Raw genomic sequence first — 14,353 nt, 5'->3', positions numbered from 1 at the left:
TAGAGGTATACATAGGCGGAAATCCATTTAAATGTCAGGGGGTATGTATATACTATAGTATGTACTACATACGAGTGTATATATAATAATTTTATGATTTACTTACGTCTTTCCAAGCCATATCACTATATCAGTAATAGTTTTAAGCCGGTTACACACGGAGCGATTCAAACGCGCGCGTACGTGATTTTCAAATCGCGGCAAATATAAAAACGCGTACGCGTACGCTTACACACACGAGTGTTTAACTCGCGTCAAAAATCGCGTCCCCGCCAATTTCTCATACCCAATTTATTAGCGCCAAACTTAACAAAAATCAAAATAATAGGTTATACAAATTGGAGCGAATCATTTGTCCCGAAAACGTGGTTGAGGAACACTTACAAAATTTTACCATAAATTTAAAGTGAATTTAAAGTTATTTAAAAGTGAATAGTGTACTTAATTTTTTCATTTAATCGTGGAGTTAGACAACGTTGAAGCCGTAGCCGTAGCTTACGCTTTATATAAACGCCATCAAAAAGCAAAAAAAGCGGAAAAGCTACAATAGGCGCTATTGGGTGCATCCAATTAACCTGAAGAGAAGGACAATTTCAAGTAAATTTTATGTCATTGAAAGCTCATCCAGAAGATTTTACTAAATACTACAGGATGTCTATTACAACATTCGACGAATTATTAGTAAGAGAAAAAATAAACATTCAATTATAAAAGTTATACATGTATACAATTTACTATATATATTATATATTACTACAATACTACATTAGTACTTGTTTAGTTTAATGTTAAAAATATTATATTTTATCTTTGTATTTTACTTTTTATATAATTCATAAATATATTTTTTAGATTTCACTTGTTAGGCCGCTTATCTCACAAGACAAGTTATTAATATGCGTAGTTCAATATCAGAAGAAGAACGATTAACCATAACTTTAAGGTAAGTAATTAGTACAACGGTGAAATAATAACATTAATATTTACTACGATTGACAATTAAAAATATTTTATAAAATGTATAATATACAATGTAATCAACTATTTTACTAAAATTTAAAATTCGAGATATAGTCTTTAAAGTCTTAATTGGATTTATGTCATTACTTTTTTATGTATTTACGTATTTAGATATTTTAGCAACTGGAACGCATTTCTCATCTCTGAATTTTGAATTTCTGGCGGGAGTGTCTACTATAGCTATGATTGTGCGGGAAACTTGTGAAGTTTTATGGGAAGTATTACAACCTAAGGAAATGGCAGAACCGACAACAGACGACTGGAAAGATGTTGCAAAAGGTTTTTTTGAAAAAACGCAATTTCCAAATACTGTTGGCGCCGTGAGTTTATCTGTTTGACAATAAATTTATATTTTTAATATTGTCGATACAATTATAGGTAATAGTAATATCAAATATAAGTGGACTTAACGATTATAACAACAATTAAGTAACAATATCAACTTAATAGAGGGGTGTAGGCAGTGTATTTTTTAAAGAAAGTTTACTGGGTGACGAAAAATATTTTCTTGAAATAAATAGTCAATTATACCATGATAGAAGTATTTCATGCTCGCCCCCTCTTAATAATTGAAAACTATATGTAATGCTATGATTAAATAGCAAAATATAATAAATAAAAAATCGGGAACTCGCTCTGCTGTACAGTAGGAGTTGAGTGGACCTCGGTCATATAGTAGGTCACAATGCAATGATAGGTATCATTGTATACGAAAAACCATTCTGAAATGAGACGATTTGTCAGTCTAGGATATTTTATTTATTTATTTTAAATCTAAAACTGTTTGATATTTTTACGGGTGAATTTTCATATTTTTAATGTAAAATTTAAAATTTAGATGCTCTTAAAAATTTTTTAATTGACTTACGCTCTATTTTTTTTTATAAATATTGTGACAAAACTTATGAACAAGCTTGTATTAAATCTTCAATTCTTAGCTATGAATACAAAAAAATGTATACATTTTGAACTACAAAATAATTTGCAAATATTCGTGTGAATTTTGAAGAATTTTGTGGTTATAGCCCGGTAAAGTTTTTTTTACAGATAATCGAAAAAAAAAATAATGGAGAATCTTGTACCTAATTTTCTAATCTTAGATATAAATACTTAAAAATTTATAAATTTTAAACAACAAAATAACTTCAAATTTTTCGATTTTATCATAATTTGTAAAAAATTGATCTTTCTATGCTTATAAAAAAATTAAAACCTACGGTTAAAAAAAAACGAAAAAAAAAGAAAAATTGAGAATTTCAACTGCCTATAAATAGCTCAAAAAAATAAAAATTTTATCATGTTTAGATGATGTGAATATAATCATTTGGTAAAAATTTAAAGTATCTACAATTCATAGTCTTTGAGTAACAGTCAAATTAAAAATTCAATTTTGTCAAAAACTGGTTTTGCGTAAAAATTACCATTTTTCTCTAATTTTTTGTTTTTAATGTCGCATTTAAAAACTATTGAACATTTTTTATTTTTGACCCCCCCAAAGTACAATATAAATTCACATTGCTACCCAAAACCACCCTTGATTTTTAAGATTGAAGCACTATTACTTATCCAAATTTTGTCCTCTGACACAAAAAAAAATAATAAAAAAAAAATCATTGTAAAATCAGTATATTGAATGTATACTTAGTTCAAAATCTAATTTTACAAAAATGTATAACTAGAATTTAAAACTAAACCCTAACCTCTAAGTATTAACATTTTGTTTGTATATATAACTAATTAAATAATTAAAAAATAAAAATGTTCAACTGTTGTTTTACTATTACAAAAATAATGTAGGCTTAGCTAGTTGTGCCTGTTTAAGTCGTTTAAGATATGTTGTTTTTAAAATAAATATTTATATTTTAACTTCACAAATTTTGATTACAGGCGGATGGTAAACATATACGACTTGAGTGCCCGAAAAATAGTGGATCATTGTATTACAATTATAAGCATTTTTTTCATTGATTCTGATGGATATTTGCGACTCTAACTACTACTTTAGAGTAATTGATGTGGGCTCTTGCGGGAAGGAGAGTGACTGCAATGTCTTCAAAACATCTGCATTTGGCAAAAAACTTTACACGAACAGACCAAACTTTCCAGCTAATGAATGCTTACCAAATGACAATCTTGGTGTACCACAACCATTTGTATTAATGGCTGATGAAGCATTTGCTCTGCATAAAAATTTATTAAGGCCGTTTCTAGGAAAAAGTTTAAATGACCAGAGAAGAATATTTAATTACAGATTATCTAGAGCCCGTCAGTATATTGAATGTTCCTTTGGTATTGTGTCAAAAAAGTGGAGAGTTTTCCAGACCAGCATGCTTGTAGAACCAGAAACTGCGGTTAAAATTACAAAAGCCTGCTGTGTACTTCATAATTTTGTGCGACGGCATGATGGGTTTAACACTAAAGACACCCAAAGTTCCATGCAAAGCATAACTGAAAGAAGGGGAGTGGGAAACTCTCCAACCAATGTTAAAGATGTCAGAGAGTACTTTGTGCAATATGTTAATGATACAAACCATGCGCTTGACTGGCAAACCAATGTCATTTGTCATTAGCTTTTTATATACATAATACATTGTATGTTTATTAGTGTTGCTACAATTTTAATAAGTAGGTATGTAGTATATGTATATTGTACTATTATTTGTGTCTTTATTTTTGTACCTAACTCACTAATGAATAATGTCTATAAAGCAATAAGTACTTTTTTCAAAATTCTGTGGCAGAAAAGTTGGAAATAGTAAAATAAAGTAAAAAACAGTTTTATTAAAGACTTTATAATAATAGTATGCCCACTGAACCTTAGTGGTATTAAATTAATAGTAAAATAACCACAATATTTTAGGTATTGTTAAAATATATAATAAAAAACTTATCTTTAACTTATCTTCAGTCATAGATATAATATTAAATACAGTAAAATAATAAAACAAAAAACAAATAATAATAGTAATTATACTTTGATCCTTCAATGTTGTACATTTTTTAATGTTATTAAAGTATATAAAGAAGCTAAAGTGGTTTTGACATGTTTAAATTTTGAATTTCACATTCAGAAGTATTTGATGGATAAGGTGTAGAGGTATTCGATGGATTAGGTGTAGAAGTTGTAGGATAATATGTGGGGGTTATGGGATTGAAATTTGGGTGATTATAATGTATAGAGTTGTTTGAGTTAAGAGCTGGTGAAGTTACATAAGATTGAGGTATATTTGAGTATGTGGGATTTGAATGGTGGTCATATTGAATAGAGTTTGGAGGTTTAGATGTTGTTTGAATGTCAGAATTTGTTGGTTCTTTAACTTTCTGAATACTTTTTAGAATATCTATATATACCTGAGTTTTTTGCTCATTGCTTAATTTTTTTATGAGTGGAACTATAGAGAGTGCAAATGATGTATCGGCATTGATCTTTTGACGGTTATTTAAAATATTAATTAAATTGTCTTCAAATGCTGGTTTTTTCACCACTTTTATTTTTTTTTGACTGATGTTGACTGATTGATTCTTCTTTGTTGTTAAAGGCTGTAGGGTTAGGTTTAGGGAACTTTTCGGTAACTCTTGCAATATCTTCATCTATTTTTTTCAAAACCTACATCTTCATCGCTTATTAATCGTAATTAATATGTGAATAGCAGTAATAGTGGAAGACTACAAAAATAGAGCAGAAATAGATCGCATAAGAGATATTTATTACTTTATACACAAAAAATTTTTATTTCATCGTATATTATGTTTGTACACGTTTTTATTTATTTTTCCAATTATAAGGCAAATGTTGTCCTTCTTCGTACAGCCATCTAGTCATAACTAAAAATTATAATTAGTTTATTAGGGAATTTATTGTAATGACTTCGTATCAACACTATAACCTAACTTATATTCTCATTTTACTATTTTAGTGATCACTGATACATTCATACATAGGTATACAAAAATATTACATTAGTACATACCTAATTTATATTTAAAAAAACCACTATATTTTTTAAACACCCAAAACCTCCCTGGCTGCACCAATGGGTACATACTATATTACTATAAGTTAAATTAAGAGGACGCAACCCCCGCCTGTGTTGTCTCTGTCTTACAAACGCGGAACATACCAAATTTACGCTCAGAAATTCAAGTTTTATGGTGTTAGCTTAAAAATTAGAGTGAATCGACCTATTATAAAACTTGATGATAAGAACATTATCTGTGTTTTATTGGAATTTTTTTACGATAATTCAGTTTTTAAGTGAGTTATTGCGTGTATAATACATGTAAATAAAAAATGCTCACAACTCACTTAAAAACTGAATTATCGTAAAAAAACTTTCAACAAAACACAGATAGGTAATATGTTCTTACCTCATCAAGTTTCATAATAGGTCAATTCGCTCTAATTTTTAAGCTAACAGCATAAAACTTGAATTTCTGAGCGTAAATTTGAGGTGCGTCGTACTGGCACCCGCAAATCGTCAACCCTCACCCCCTAACAAATCTCATTTTTTTTGTACCCGATTTGTACCCATTTGAACCCTCCCTAATAAAATTTGTACCCCTCTCCCTTTTACACAAAACCGAATCCCCCGTCTGGGTGCTGTAAAACCGTCGTACTGGCACACAGCGTTTTTATTGGATACGCAGTGCTTGGTGTTTTTAAAAATCTTTGTTTTTCGGTTTACCTATAAATGTATCTACTTATCCATCGAGGGTAGTAGGTAATTACATTGTATTACTATTGTATACGAGTATATAAGTATATTGGTATTTGACAAATCACTTTGTTGTATTTTACTGAATAAAATGTTTAATACTAATGTTTTAAAACAAAATCACGTTTTTGGTATAGCATCAACCGCTTATTAAACTCCATAGAAGTATAGAACTACTTTAACTAAAACTACTGACCAAATATGAACATTCGTTTAAGTTATTTTATTATTTTTTGTCTGTCATGAGCTCGAGCAAAATAAAACGATATGGTTTTGGGAGCAACGAATTTGACATTAACGTCTTCAAATGTATAGGCAGGTTATGTAAGTGGAATCGAATACATCATGTATTCATGTTAATATACACTTATAAAGAACAATGTCTCCGTTTCATAATAATTTGAAAAGACGTTTAATTGACACTGTTCTTACAATACAAAATTAGTTTTTTTATTTATTATTTTAGTTCATTTTTTGGTAGGTACCTAGGTTCCTTAGTATAAGAATTAGTAAAAAATCTGTGATCAAATGATTTAGTTTACAAATAAGTCTTCGTTGATTCCTGAAAAATACTGGATTAGGGCAATAATTTGTTCTACCTATCGGCTATCATGTACCTATTCATGTAAGTCGTCTTGCCACCCGTAAATCCTATAAGTCATAATTTCTACCTCTAACCAATTTTATATTTTTGAAATAAGCAGTAATATTTATTAGGTAATAGCATTGAGTATAGATAGTTATATAGTTATTATTTTTACTATCTATACTCAATGGTAATAGGTAACTATAATAATCCTTTAATCTTCAACTTTGTGATTTGTGAACCCGGAACGTTAAAAAAATTATTATTATTTCTCGAGAAAATTGTACTACCTATTTACCATGGCATTAACCATGTCAAATATATAGGTATGATCGCATTTTCGTTATGGGCTGCGCATGTACAATTGTTGCATGTTTTAGCATGGAAAGGAATCTCAGCTGGCAGTGATTTTTGGATTTATTTAGCCAAGAAATTAAGCAAATAAATAGAAGTGATAAAATTCACTGCCAGTGGCGGCCATGACACCTGCGTATCACAAAGTTGCGATCATACCTACATATTTAGCCATGCTATTTACTAAGCCCTTGTCAAGTACAGCCATTGATTATTGTATTATTAAACAGTTATTTGGTACCTATTATTAGCTGTTATTAATAATATATGTTCGTGATGCGTAATCGTCACACGTAAACAAATGTACCGACTATACATTTTAATTAATGGCCAAACGATATATTATTTAACTGGTGGGTTTATTTATACAGACATATAGTATTATAATATTTATAACTATTATAAGTTATCTATGAGTATAATATGTTTTAAATGTGATAAATGTTGTCAAATTTGAACTTTAAATGCTTATAAAAAAAAATAGTGTGTATTTTTAATATTTTACAACTGCTATTGTAACAATATATCAGGAGCCTTGCACTACATTTTCACGTTTATTTACCCAACACATAACATTTTATTGACATTCATAGAACTAAAACCAGATATTATAAACCGTATTTACGATCATTTGTTTTAGAGTTACACCAAAAGTCAAAATCGATTTTGTCAAAAACCGTTTTGCGTAAAAATTCCCGTTTTTCCTTAAACTGTATTATATTTTTCAAGGCGCTTTTGAAAACTATTGTGATTTTTAAATTTTGACCTCCCAAAAGTACTGACTAGATTCACATCCCCATCGAACAAGATACTGAAGTTGAAAATAAAAAGCATTATTTCGACTACTAATTGACAATCGTTTACATAGATAAAAAATTAAAAAACACATCATTGTAAAACCAATAAATTCATCGCTCCGCTCTGAATCTAAAATGAAATAATAGTGGACTAGTATTAAACTGTTTTTAAAACAGGTTAGTGACCTATTAATACAAAAATAAGTAAGTGAACAAATAAGTTCAGAATTTAGAAAGCTCTAATGTAAGTAACAGAAACATACCATTACAGTGACTTAAAAAAAAACACTATGTTATTCACTCGTTTTGCCATAGTGAAAAAAATAATATGTATTATATACATTTTTAATAAATATTCGTTAAGAATAGAGAATACTAAGCAGAGGTTTTTAAGAATAGTTATATAGATCCAAATAACTTATAGGTATCACTAAAAAAATGTAGTTTATTTTATAAGCCATTAATGCTATAATGCTGTATCAAAACGTGATTTTGTTTTAAAACTTAAGAATTGAACATTTCATTCAGTAAAATACAACAAAGTGATTTTGTCAAATAACAATGTACAGTAAAACTTACGTTAACGGTCACCTCTGTAGGACGGTCAATATTTTTGGTCCCGTCGAGTGTTATCCTGCAGGTGTTATCCTACCTCTGTAGAACGGGCAACTATAAATGACGGTCATTATTTACGTCCCTTCGTTAACCGTTATATGGAAGTTCTACTGTACTTATATACTCGTATACAATGGTAATATAATGTAATTACCTACTACCATCGATGAGTAAGTAGGTACATTTAGGTAAACCGAAAAAACAAAGATTTTTAAAAACACCAAGCACTGCGCATTCAATAAAAACGCTGTGTGCCAGTATGATGGTTTTACAGCACCCTGACAGGGGATTTAATTTTGTGTAAAAGAGAGGAACAAATATTTTTAGGTGAGGTTCAAAAGGGTACAAATTGGGTACAAAAAATGAGATAAATATGAAATCGATCGGTTGACTTCTGGTGGTTCCGGGTGCCAGGACGACATTTTTACAGCACCCGGACGGGGGATTTGGTTTTGCGTAAAAGGGAGCGGGGTACAAATTTTTTTAAGGAGGGTTCAAATGGGTGCAAATTAGGTACAAAAAAATGAGATAGTTCCGAAATCGATCGGTTGACTTCTGGTGGTCCCGGGTGCCAGGACGACGTCGTTACAGCACCCAGACGGGGGATTTATAGTTTTGCGTAAAAGGGAGAAGGGTACAAATATTTTTATAGAGGGTTCAAATGGGTACAAATCGGGTACAAAAAAAATGAGATTTGTTAGGGGGGTTTTGACGATTTACGGGTGCCAGGACGACGCACCTGTAAATCTGGTATGTTACCCGTTTGTAAGACGAAGATAACACATGCGGGTGTGGCGTCATCTTAAATGTAAAATTTAAAATGACATTGGTATAAAAACTGCAACAAGCACAATATATGAAATCTCAAAGTAGGTACTTATCATTATATTTTAAACTAATTTGTATGGAAACTATTGGAAAACCTTAGAATATAGTACCTAGTCTCGAAAATTGTATGAATCATACGAACTTAAATCACATGTAGATGTAATGCAAATTTTAGAATTAATTGTTTTTCTATCAAATATTAATGCCTGTATAAATTATAAAAGCACTACTAACTCCATTTATTTCCTTTCAATAAAGGACATGATCCATGAAGAGTTTCATAGCATAATTCTCCATTAGACATATGCAAATTATTCCAAACCAACGCAGATCCTCTTTCAGCAGGAGTCACAATATTTAGCATAGGGAATGCCGTATAACCATCGTTTTGAACACCAGTCAACTAATAAAATAAAAATGAATTATTATATTTTATAATATAGGTTCCTATACTTTATTCACAATAAGAAACGCAAACAGTGACTGACTTTTGTGCAAAGGCAATACTACACGGCAGGTATAAATAGATTGATGACTCGGTGGGGTGACAAACAGGTGTACCAGACTGCTGCCGACGAAAACTGGCAGCCGCCGCGTTGTTTGCGTTTTATATTGTGAATAGAGTAGGTATACATACTAGAGCAAAAAATAAAATTGGCTAACATAAAATAATACGGTTACTAATCTGTTACCAAACACCAAATTTTCCTGAAAAAAAATCAGATAATTATAGATTATTTAATGAAATATGATGATTATAAATTATATATTTCATACCGTTCTATAATTTTCAATCGGTATTTTAAAAATAATGTTTTAGCTGATAGGTATATAGGTAAATAATGTGTTACGTACAGTTCCTTTTATAAACGGATCATGATGCGGTAAATAATGACCACCCAAACCATAATTAACTATTTGATATAGCTCAGCTGTCTTTGTAGAAAATCCGGTAAAAGATTCAATACGAGTGTTTAGTGCATCAAAATATTCAACAGCATCGACTTCATTAATCCAGTAGACTTGACCTGAGCGAGTTTGTTCTTGTACTACGGAATCGTTGCCTGCAATTGTTTTGACTTGTGCATCATTCATCTAGTATAAAGGTAATATGATTATATATAGATAAGACTTTTTTCAATACATACAGTGGTATAGGTATATTATAATTTATAATAAATAATAATATCTCTATATTACAGATGTTACGAACGGTTAGGGTTCTTGAACCGAATAACACTCCTAGCCATGTAAAATCTAATATGTAAATAAAAATTTAAAATTAATTAATTAACTATCGTAATAATTGTAATATGTAAAATTAGTAAAAGTTTCTCAATTTTAATGTAGATACACTTTTACTTAAGAGGATGTCAGCGCACTATTTGTTTTCTCTCTCTGGCCCGCGCGTAACATAGACAAAATACATTTACGCAGAATCACTTTATCTATATTTTTAAGTAATCTTAGAGTAAAATCACCTATTACAAAAAAGATAGAGAATAATATTTTTGAGGGAATGACATATATATCGATTTTATATTTTATTGTTATTTGACTTTGTATTCGACTTTCAAAATAAACAAAAAAATGTTGTAAATTTAAATTATGTTTAAATTGTTTTGAGACAATATTTAGACAAATCGATATGTCATTCCCTCAAAAATATTATTCTTTATCTTTTTTGTATGAGTGATTTTACTCTAAGATTACTTAAAAATATAAAAAAAATGATTCTGCGTAAATGCATTTTGTCTATGTTGCGCGTGGGCCAGAGAGAGAAAACAAATGGTGCGCTAACATCCTCTTAAACGTTGTATTATAAATTAAATTAATTAATATAAATGTATAAATAACAAATCGTATAGGTAGGTGAGATAATAAATATAATATCATAAATCGGTTTTTTTATAAGACTCACAAAGTTAAATTCTTAACTCATTATTGTTCTATGGTTATAGGTACTCTAAAGTATATATTAATATAATAAATTGTAAATATATATAGATGTGTGTTTATTATTTAGATATAGAGGCGGGGTAGAAAAAATCCGAAAGCAGAGAAAAAGTATAGAATTTACGACTTCTTTGACTCTAGATAATTTATCATTATAATTATACTAAATAAAAAAAATTACAGGTACCCTGGTACCTATAAACATAATTATGCTATTGATCATATTATATATATAACTTCACATGCTTATTCCATTTTATACCTCATCTAAATTAGTTAATAATAACAATGATTTAGTCAAACCAATTAAAATACGTACGTTTGCTAAACTCATCATTTTAATTTTCAAGATTTCGTCATCATATAATACATCGTGATATATTTTAATGAGAGGCTCACTATTAATGTCCTCTTCTTTAAAGGGCATCAATATTCGGTAAAATAAATTGTTCGTTTGGTATCTACATTTTGAGTATTTTGTTAATGTTCGTGATACCCCATGTTTACACAAATGTCTAAATCCATTCATATTTTTATTTCCCATCAAATACTTTAAATCAATACATTTAATATAAGTTTTATATTTTATTTGTAATTTTCATAATAATAATTATTCTTACATTATATACTTCCATTGTATCCATTGTTCTTTCCTTTTCCAGTGCGAATAATTCGTTTTTTATAAGGCGATGATACCGCGCAAATTGTTCAGTATATTCTTGGTAATTTGATCTACTTAGGTTTATTAAACTCATAAAGTTAAATCCTAAAAAACATTTAAGAGAGTGGTTATAAAGTATAGGATTCATAGAATCATATAAAAACAAATTGTAAAAGTGAGTTACGAGTTTAAGACACACTTCGTTGGGGGCGTCGATATATACATTTAATTTAGGTTTTTGAACGGAAAAAGTACCTACTACGCTGTCTTTACATTTTCCAAAATTGTCATAAAAATTTATAAAAGTTTGCAGAAACGTTACCTAATTAATTTGTGTATTTGTTTTTAATTTTGAAAATAGCATTATCATATTACATATTTATTCACACAGTTTCACCTGTATATACTGATGATGATACTATGTAGTAATTTAAAATGTCGGAATCTACACATTCTGGTCGACCGTCACTCTCCCATTTTCCATACGCTTCAACAGCCCAATCTAGGACGCCGTACGGATCATTTCCCTCTAAACAGTACTTCGCCATGACGCAACATTCACATGCTAAATAATAAATGTTAACCAATTAGTTAATATATTGAACATTATCGGTTGAAAACGGGAAATTTAACTATTACCATCCATTCGATCGCCTATAACTTTTTCATTAAGTCTACCTGCCGACATGTCTGATGCAGGAATTGCATAAAATAATTGTAATCTCCTCAATGCTCGATGTGCCCATAATATATGATCACCACTAAGATCTTTGTGTTCGTCAATATCTTTTAACGCTATATTTATTGGTCCATTAGTGAAACGTGATATGATATACTTATTAATTATTATAATTTTATTGTTATATGATATATAGCCAATAAATTTAGATATGCTCATTTGGTTACCTTCTAAGGATTGTTTATTTTTTATTAAATCATCAATCTTAAAAAAATGTTGGTGCATTTGTATCATCACTTTAATAACATCCAAGTGATCGTGTAAGAAGTCTTTTTTGGTGTTTATGTGATCACGCCATTCATATACTGCAGCTACATAACTTGGTAATGTAATTAAAATTAATATTAAAATGCACATAATTATACATAATAGTATAATATATTATAGATATTAGATAGTGAACTAAAGTATTAATTAGAAACATAAATTATGTATTTTACATTATATAATAATAATACTATAGATCACAGTATTTTTATTTTATAATGAATAATTCAGTTATTTATTATTTACCTAACATAACTAAATAAAAAAAAAATGAATTCCTGCATGATAAGGTATTTAGGTAGAATTTTAAAATTGTACTTAATAAACGTACTTAAATACAATCCATCTTAATTTATTTCTAATACAGTTTTTCTTTACTATTTATACTTAATTAGTATATGACTAGATGTGTGGGAATATTGGAGAATCTTAATATTATAATAAATAGGTAATTACTTTTTTAATTCTTCCAAACGTTTTGTCTCCAAATCCAAGTAATTATCCAAGACATTAAAATGATCGTTTTGCATATCATATAATTTTGTTAACATTATTTGTGATGTATGCCATCTTTGAATGGCTTCTACAAATAGTAATAACGAAGAAACAACGGCTAAATATTTTAACATATTTATTCCATGCCTATTCGTGGTACTTATCAATAGCTATCGTAACAGTTTTGAACTATAAAATAATGAATTTAGTATTTTGACAATGAGGTGAACAAATTACAAACAGTTCTAACATATACATTTCACATGACAGATAAAACATTTTTTTTTTAAATTTCATCATTTTAAAAACATTTATTCATGTGCAGCAATACAAATATGTACTTACCTATCTATTCTATTCTGTAGCGACTGTACCTAGTTTAATTTGTTGGACAATACTAATTACTCTAGACGGGAGAATAACGAACAGTACCTATATCGGTAATACTGTAATAGGTATAGTCTATAATACAATTCCACGTGGCCATCGTTATTTTACATCGATTATCTATATAGGTACTTTTATGTAATTGTACTGTAGCATAGTAAAATATACCTACTAGGTTCCAGTCACAATGAACAAAAAGTAGCTTTTAGACCAAAATACTAGACAAAACAGAAGTCTGTAAAATTAATTATTTAACGTAATTGAACTTTTATTTAACCCATTGATTTAAATTAAAACATTTTTTAAATTCTTGAAATATAGAACGTTGAACCATTTGAATAAGACATTTTAAATTTAATAGTCGTCATTATTCTCAAATATTCTTCAATTTCACTCACAGTCATTGTACATATTTTGTACCTATCTAAGATTTCAATTCCAAATTAGTTTTTTCATCACAATTTATTGTGTATTCTTTGTTTATTTAATTTTTATTCAGCCCATTGATTTAAATTAAAACTGTTATCAGATATAAATATATAATCTATTTTCTTCAAACAGTTTAAAAAAAAGTTTATTATTGATATGTATGGTACTATGGTAAATTATTATGAAAAAGCAATGTTTAATTTCTCTAAAAGTCATTGTTTCTAAGATTTCAAATGTGACATCATTTTTGTCATTAAATTATATTCTCCATATTAATATTTTGAGGTCTGTTTATCCGTTTATACTTAAACGAACAGTGGCGAAATTCAGCATATTTTAGCCCCTAAATATCTAGATTTGCTAATGTATCTTGATTATATTATAGTGTTTATTATCAATACAATCATATGATTTGAGTATTTGACCTTCGTAATATTAAATTAAATTAAAAAAATCACCAAAGACACGTTTTATTACTATAATAAATTGATAGTTAGATATAGC

General features: G+C 28.8%; 1 protein-coding gene and 1 long non-coding RNA gene across 3 annotated transcripts; one reads left to right on the top strand and one right to left on the bottom strand.

The window, feature by feature from the left end:
• The first annotated feature begins 581 nt into the window (after positions 1-581).
• On the top strand, positions 582-3,565 carry LOC132952929 (uncharacterized). The gene is made up of 4 exons (XR_009665536.1): positions 582-681; positions 853-943; positions 1,132-1,340; positions 2,908-3,565. It is a non-coding gene; the product is annotated as an uncharacterized LOC132952929 (long non-coding RNA).
• Positions 3,566-4,672: 1,107 nt separating this feature from the next.
• Positions 4,673-13,275, bottom strand: LOC132952225 (prolyl 4-hydroxylase subunit alpha-2-like). Of its 2 annotated transcripts, XM_061024444.1 has the most exons (10): positions 12,995-13,200; positions 12,439-12,590; positions 12,172-12,327; positions 11,930-12,097; positions 11,492-11,637; positions 11,191-11,421; positions 9,771-10,010; positions 9,579-9,623; positions 9,150-9,318; positions 4,673-4,845 (listed from the first exon to the last, which is right to left on the bottom strand). In XM_061024444.1, the coding sequence occupies exons 1-10, from the start codon at positions 13,165-13,167 to the stop codon at positions 4,784-4,786; spliced, it is 1,542 nt and encodes a 513-aa protein (XP_060880427.1). In that variant the 5' UTR covers positions 13,168-13,200; the 3' UTR covers positions 4,673-4,783. The 2 variants fall into 2 exon arrangements, with proteins under 2 accessions (XP_060880427.1, XP_060880426.1); XM_061024443.1 differs by lacking the exon at positions 11,191-11,421 and having other exon boundaries at positions 12,995-13,275.
• Positions 13,276-14,353: the final 1,078 nt, after the last annotated feature.

This window comes from Metopolophium dirhodum, chromosome 9 (genome assembly GCF_019925205.1).
Source record: "Metopolophium dirhodum isolate CAU chromosome 9, ASM1992520v1, whole genome shotgun sequence".
Taxonomy (NCBI): domain Eukaryota; kingdom Metazoa; phylum Arthropoda; class Insecta; order Hemiptera; family Aphididae; genus Metopolophium; species Metopolophium dirhodum.
This window is presented reverse-complemented; position numbering and strand designations above follow the sequence as displayed.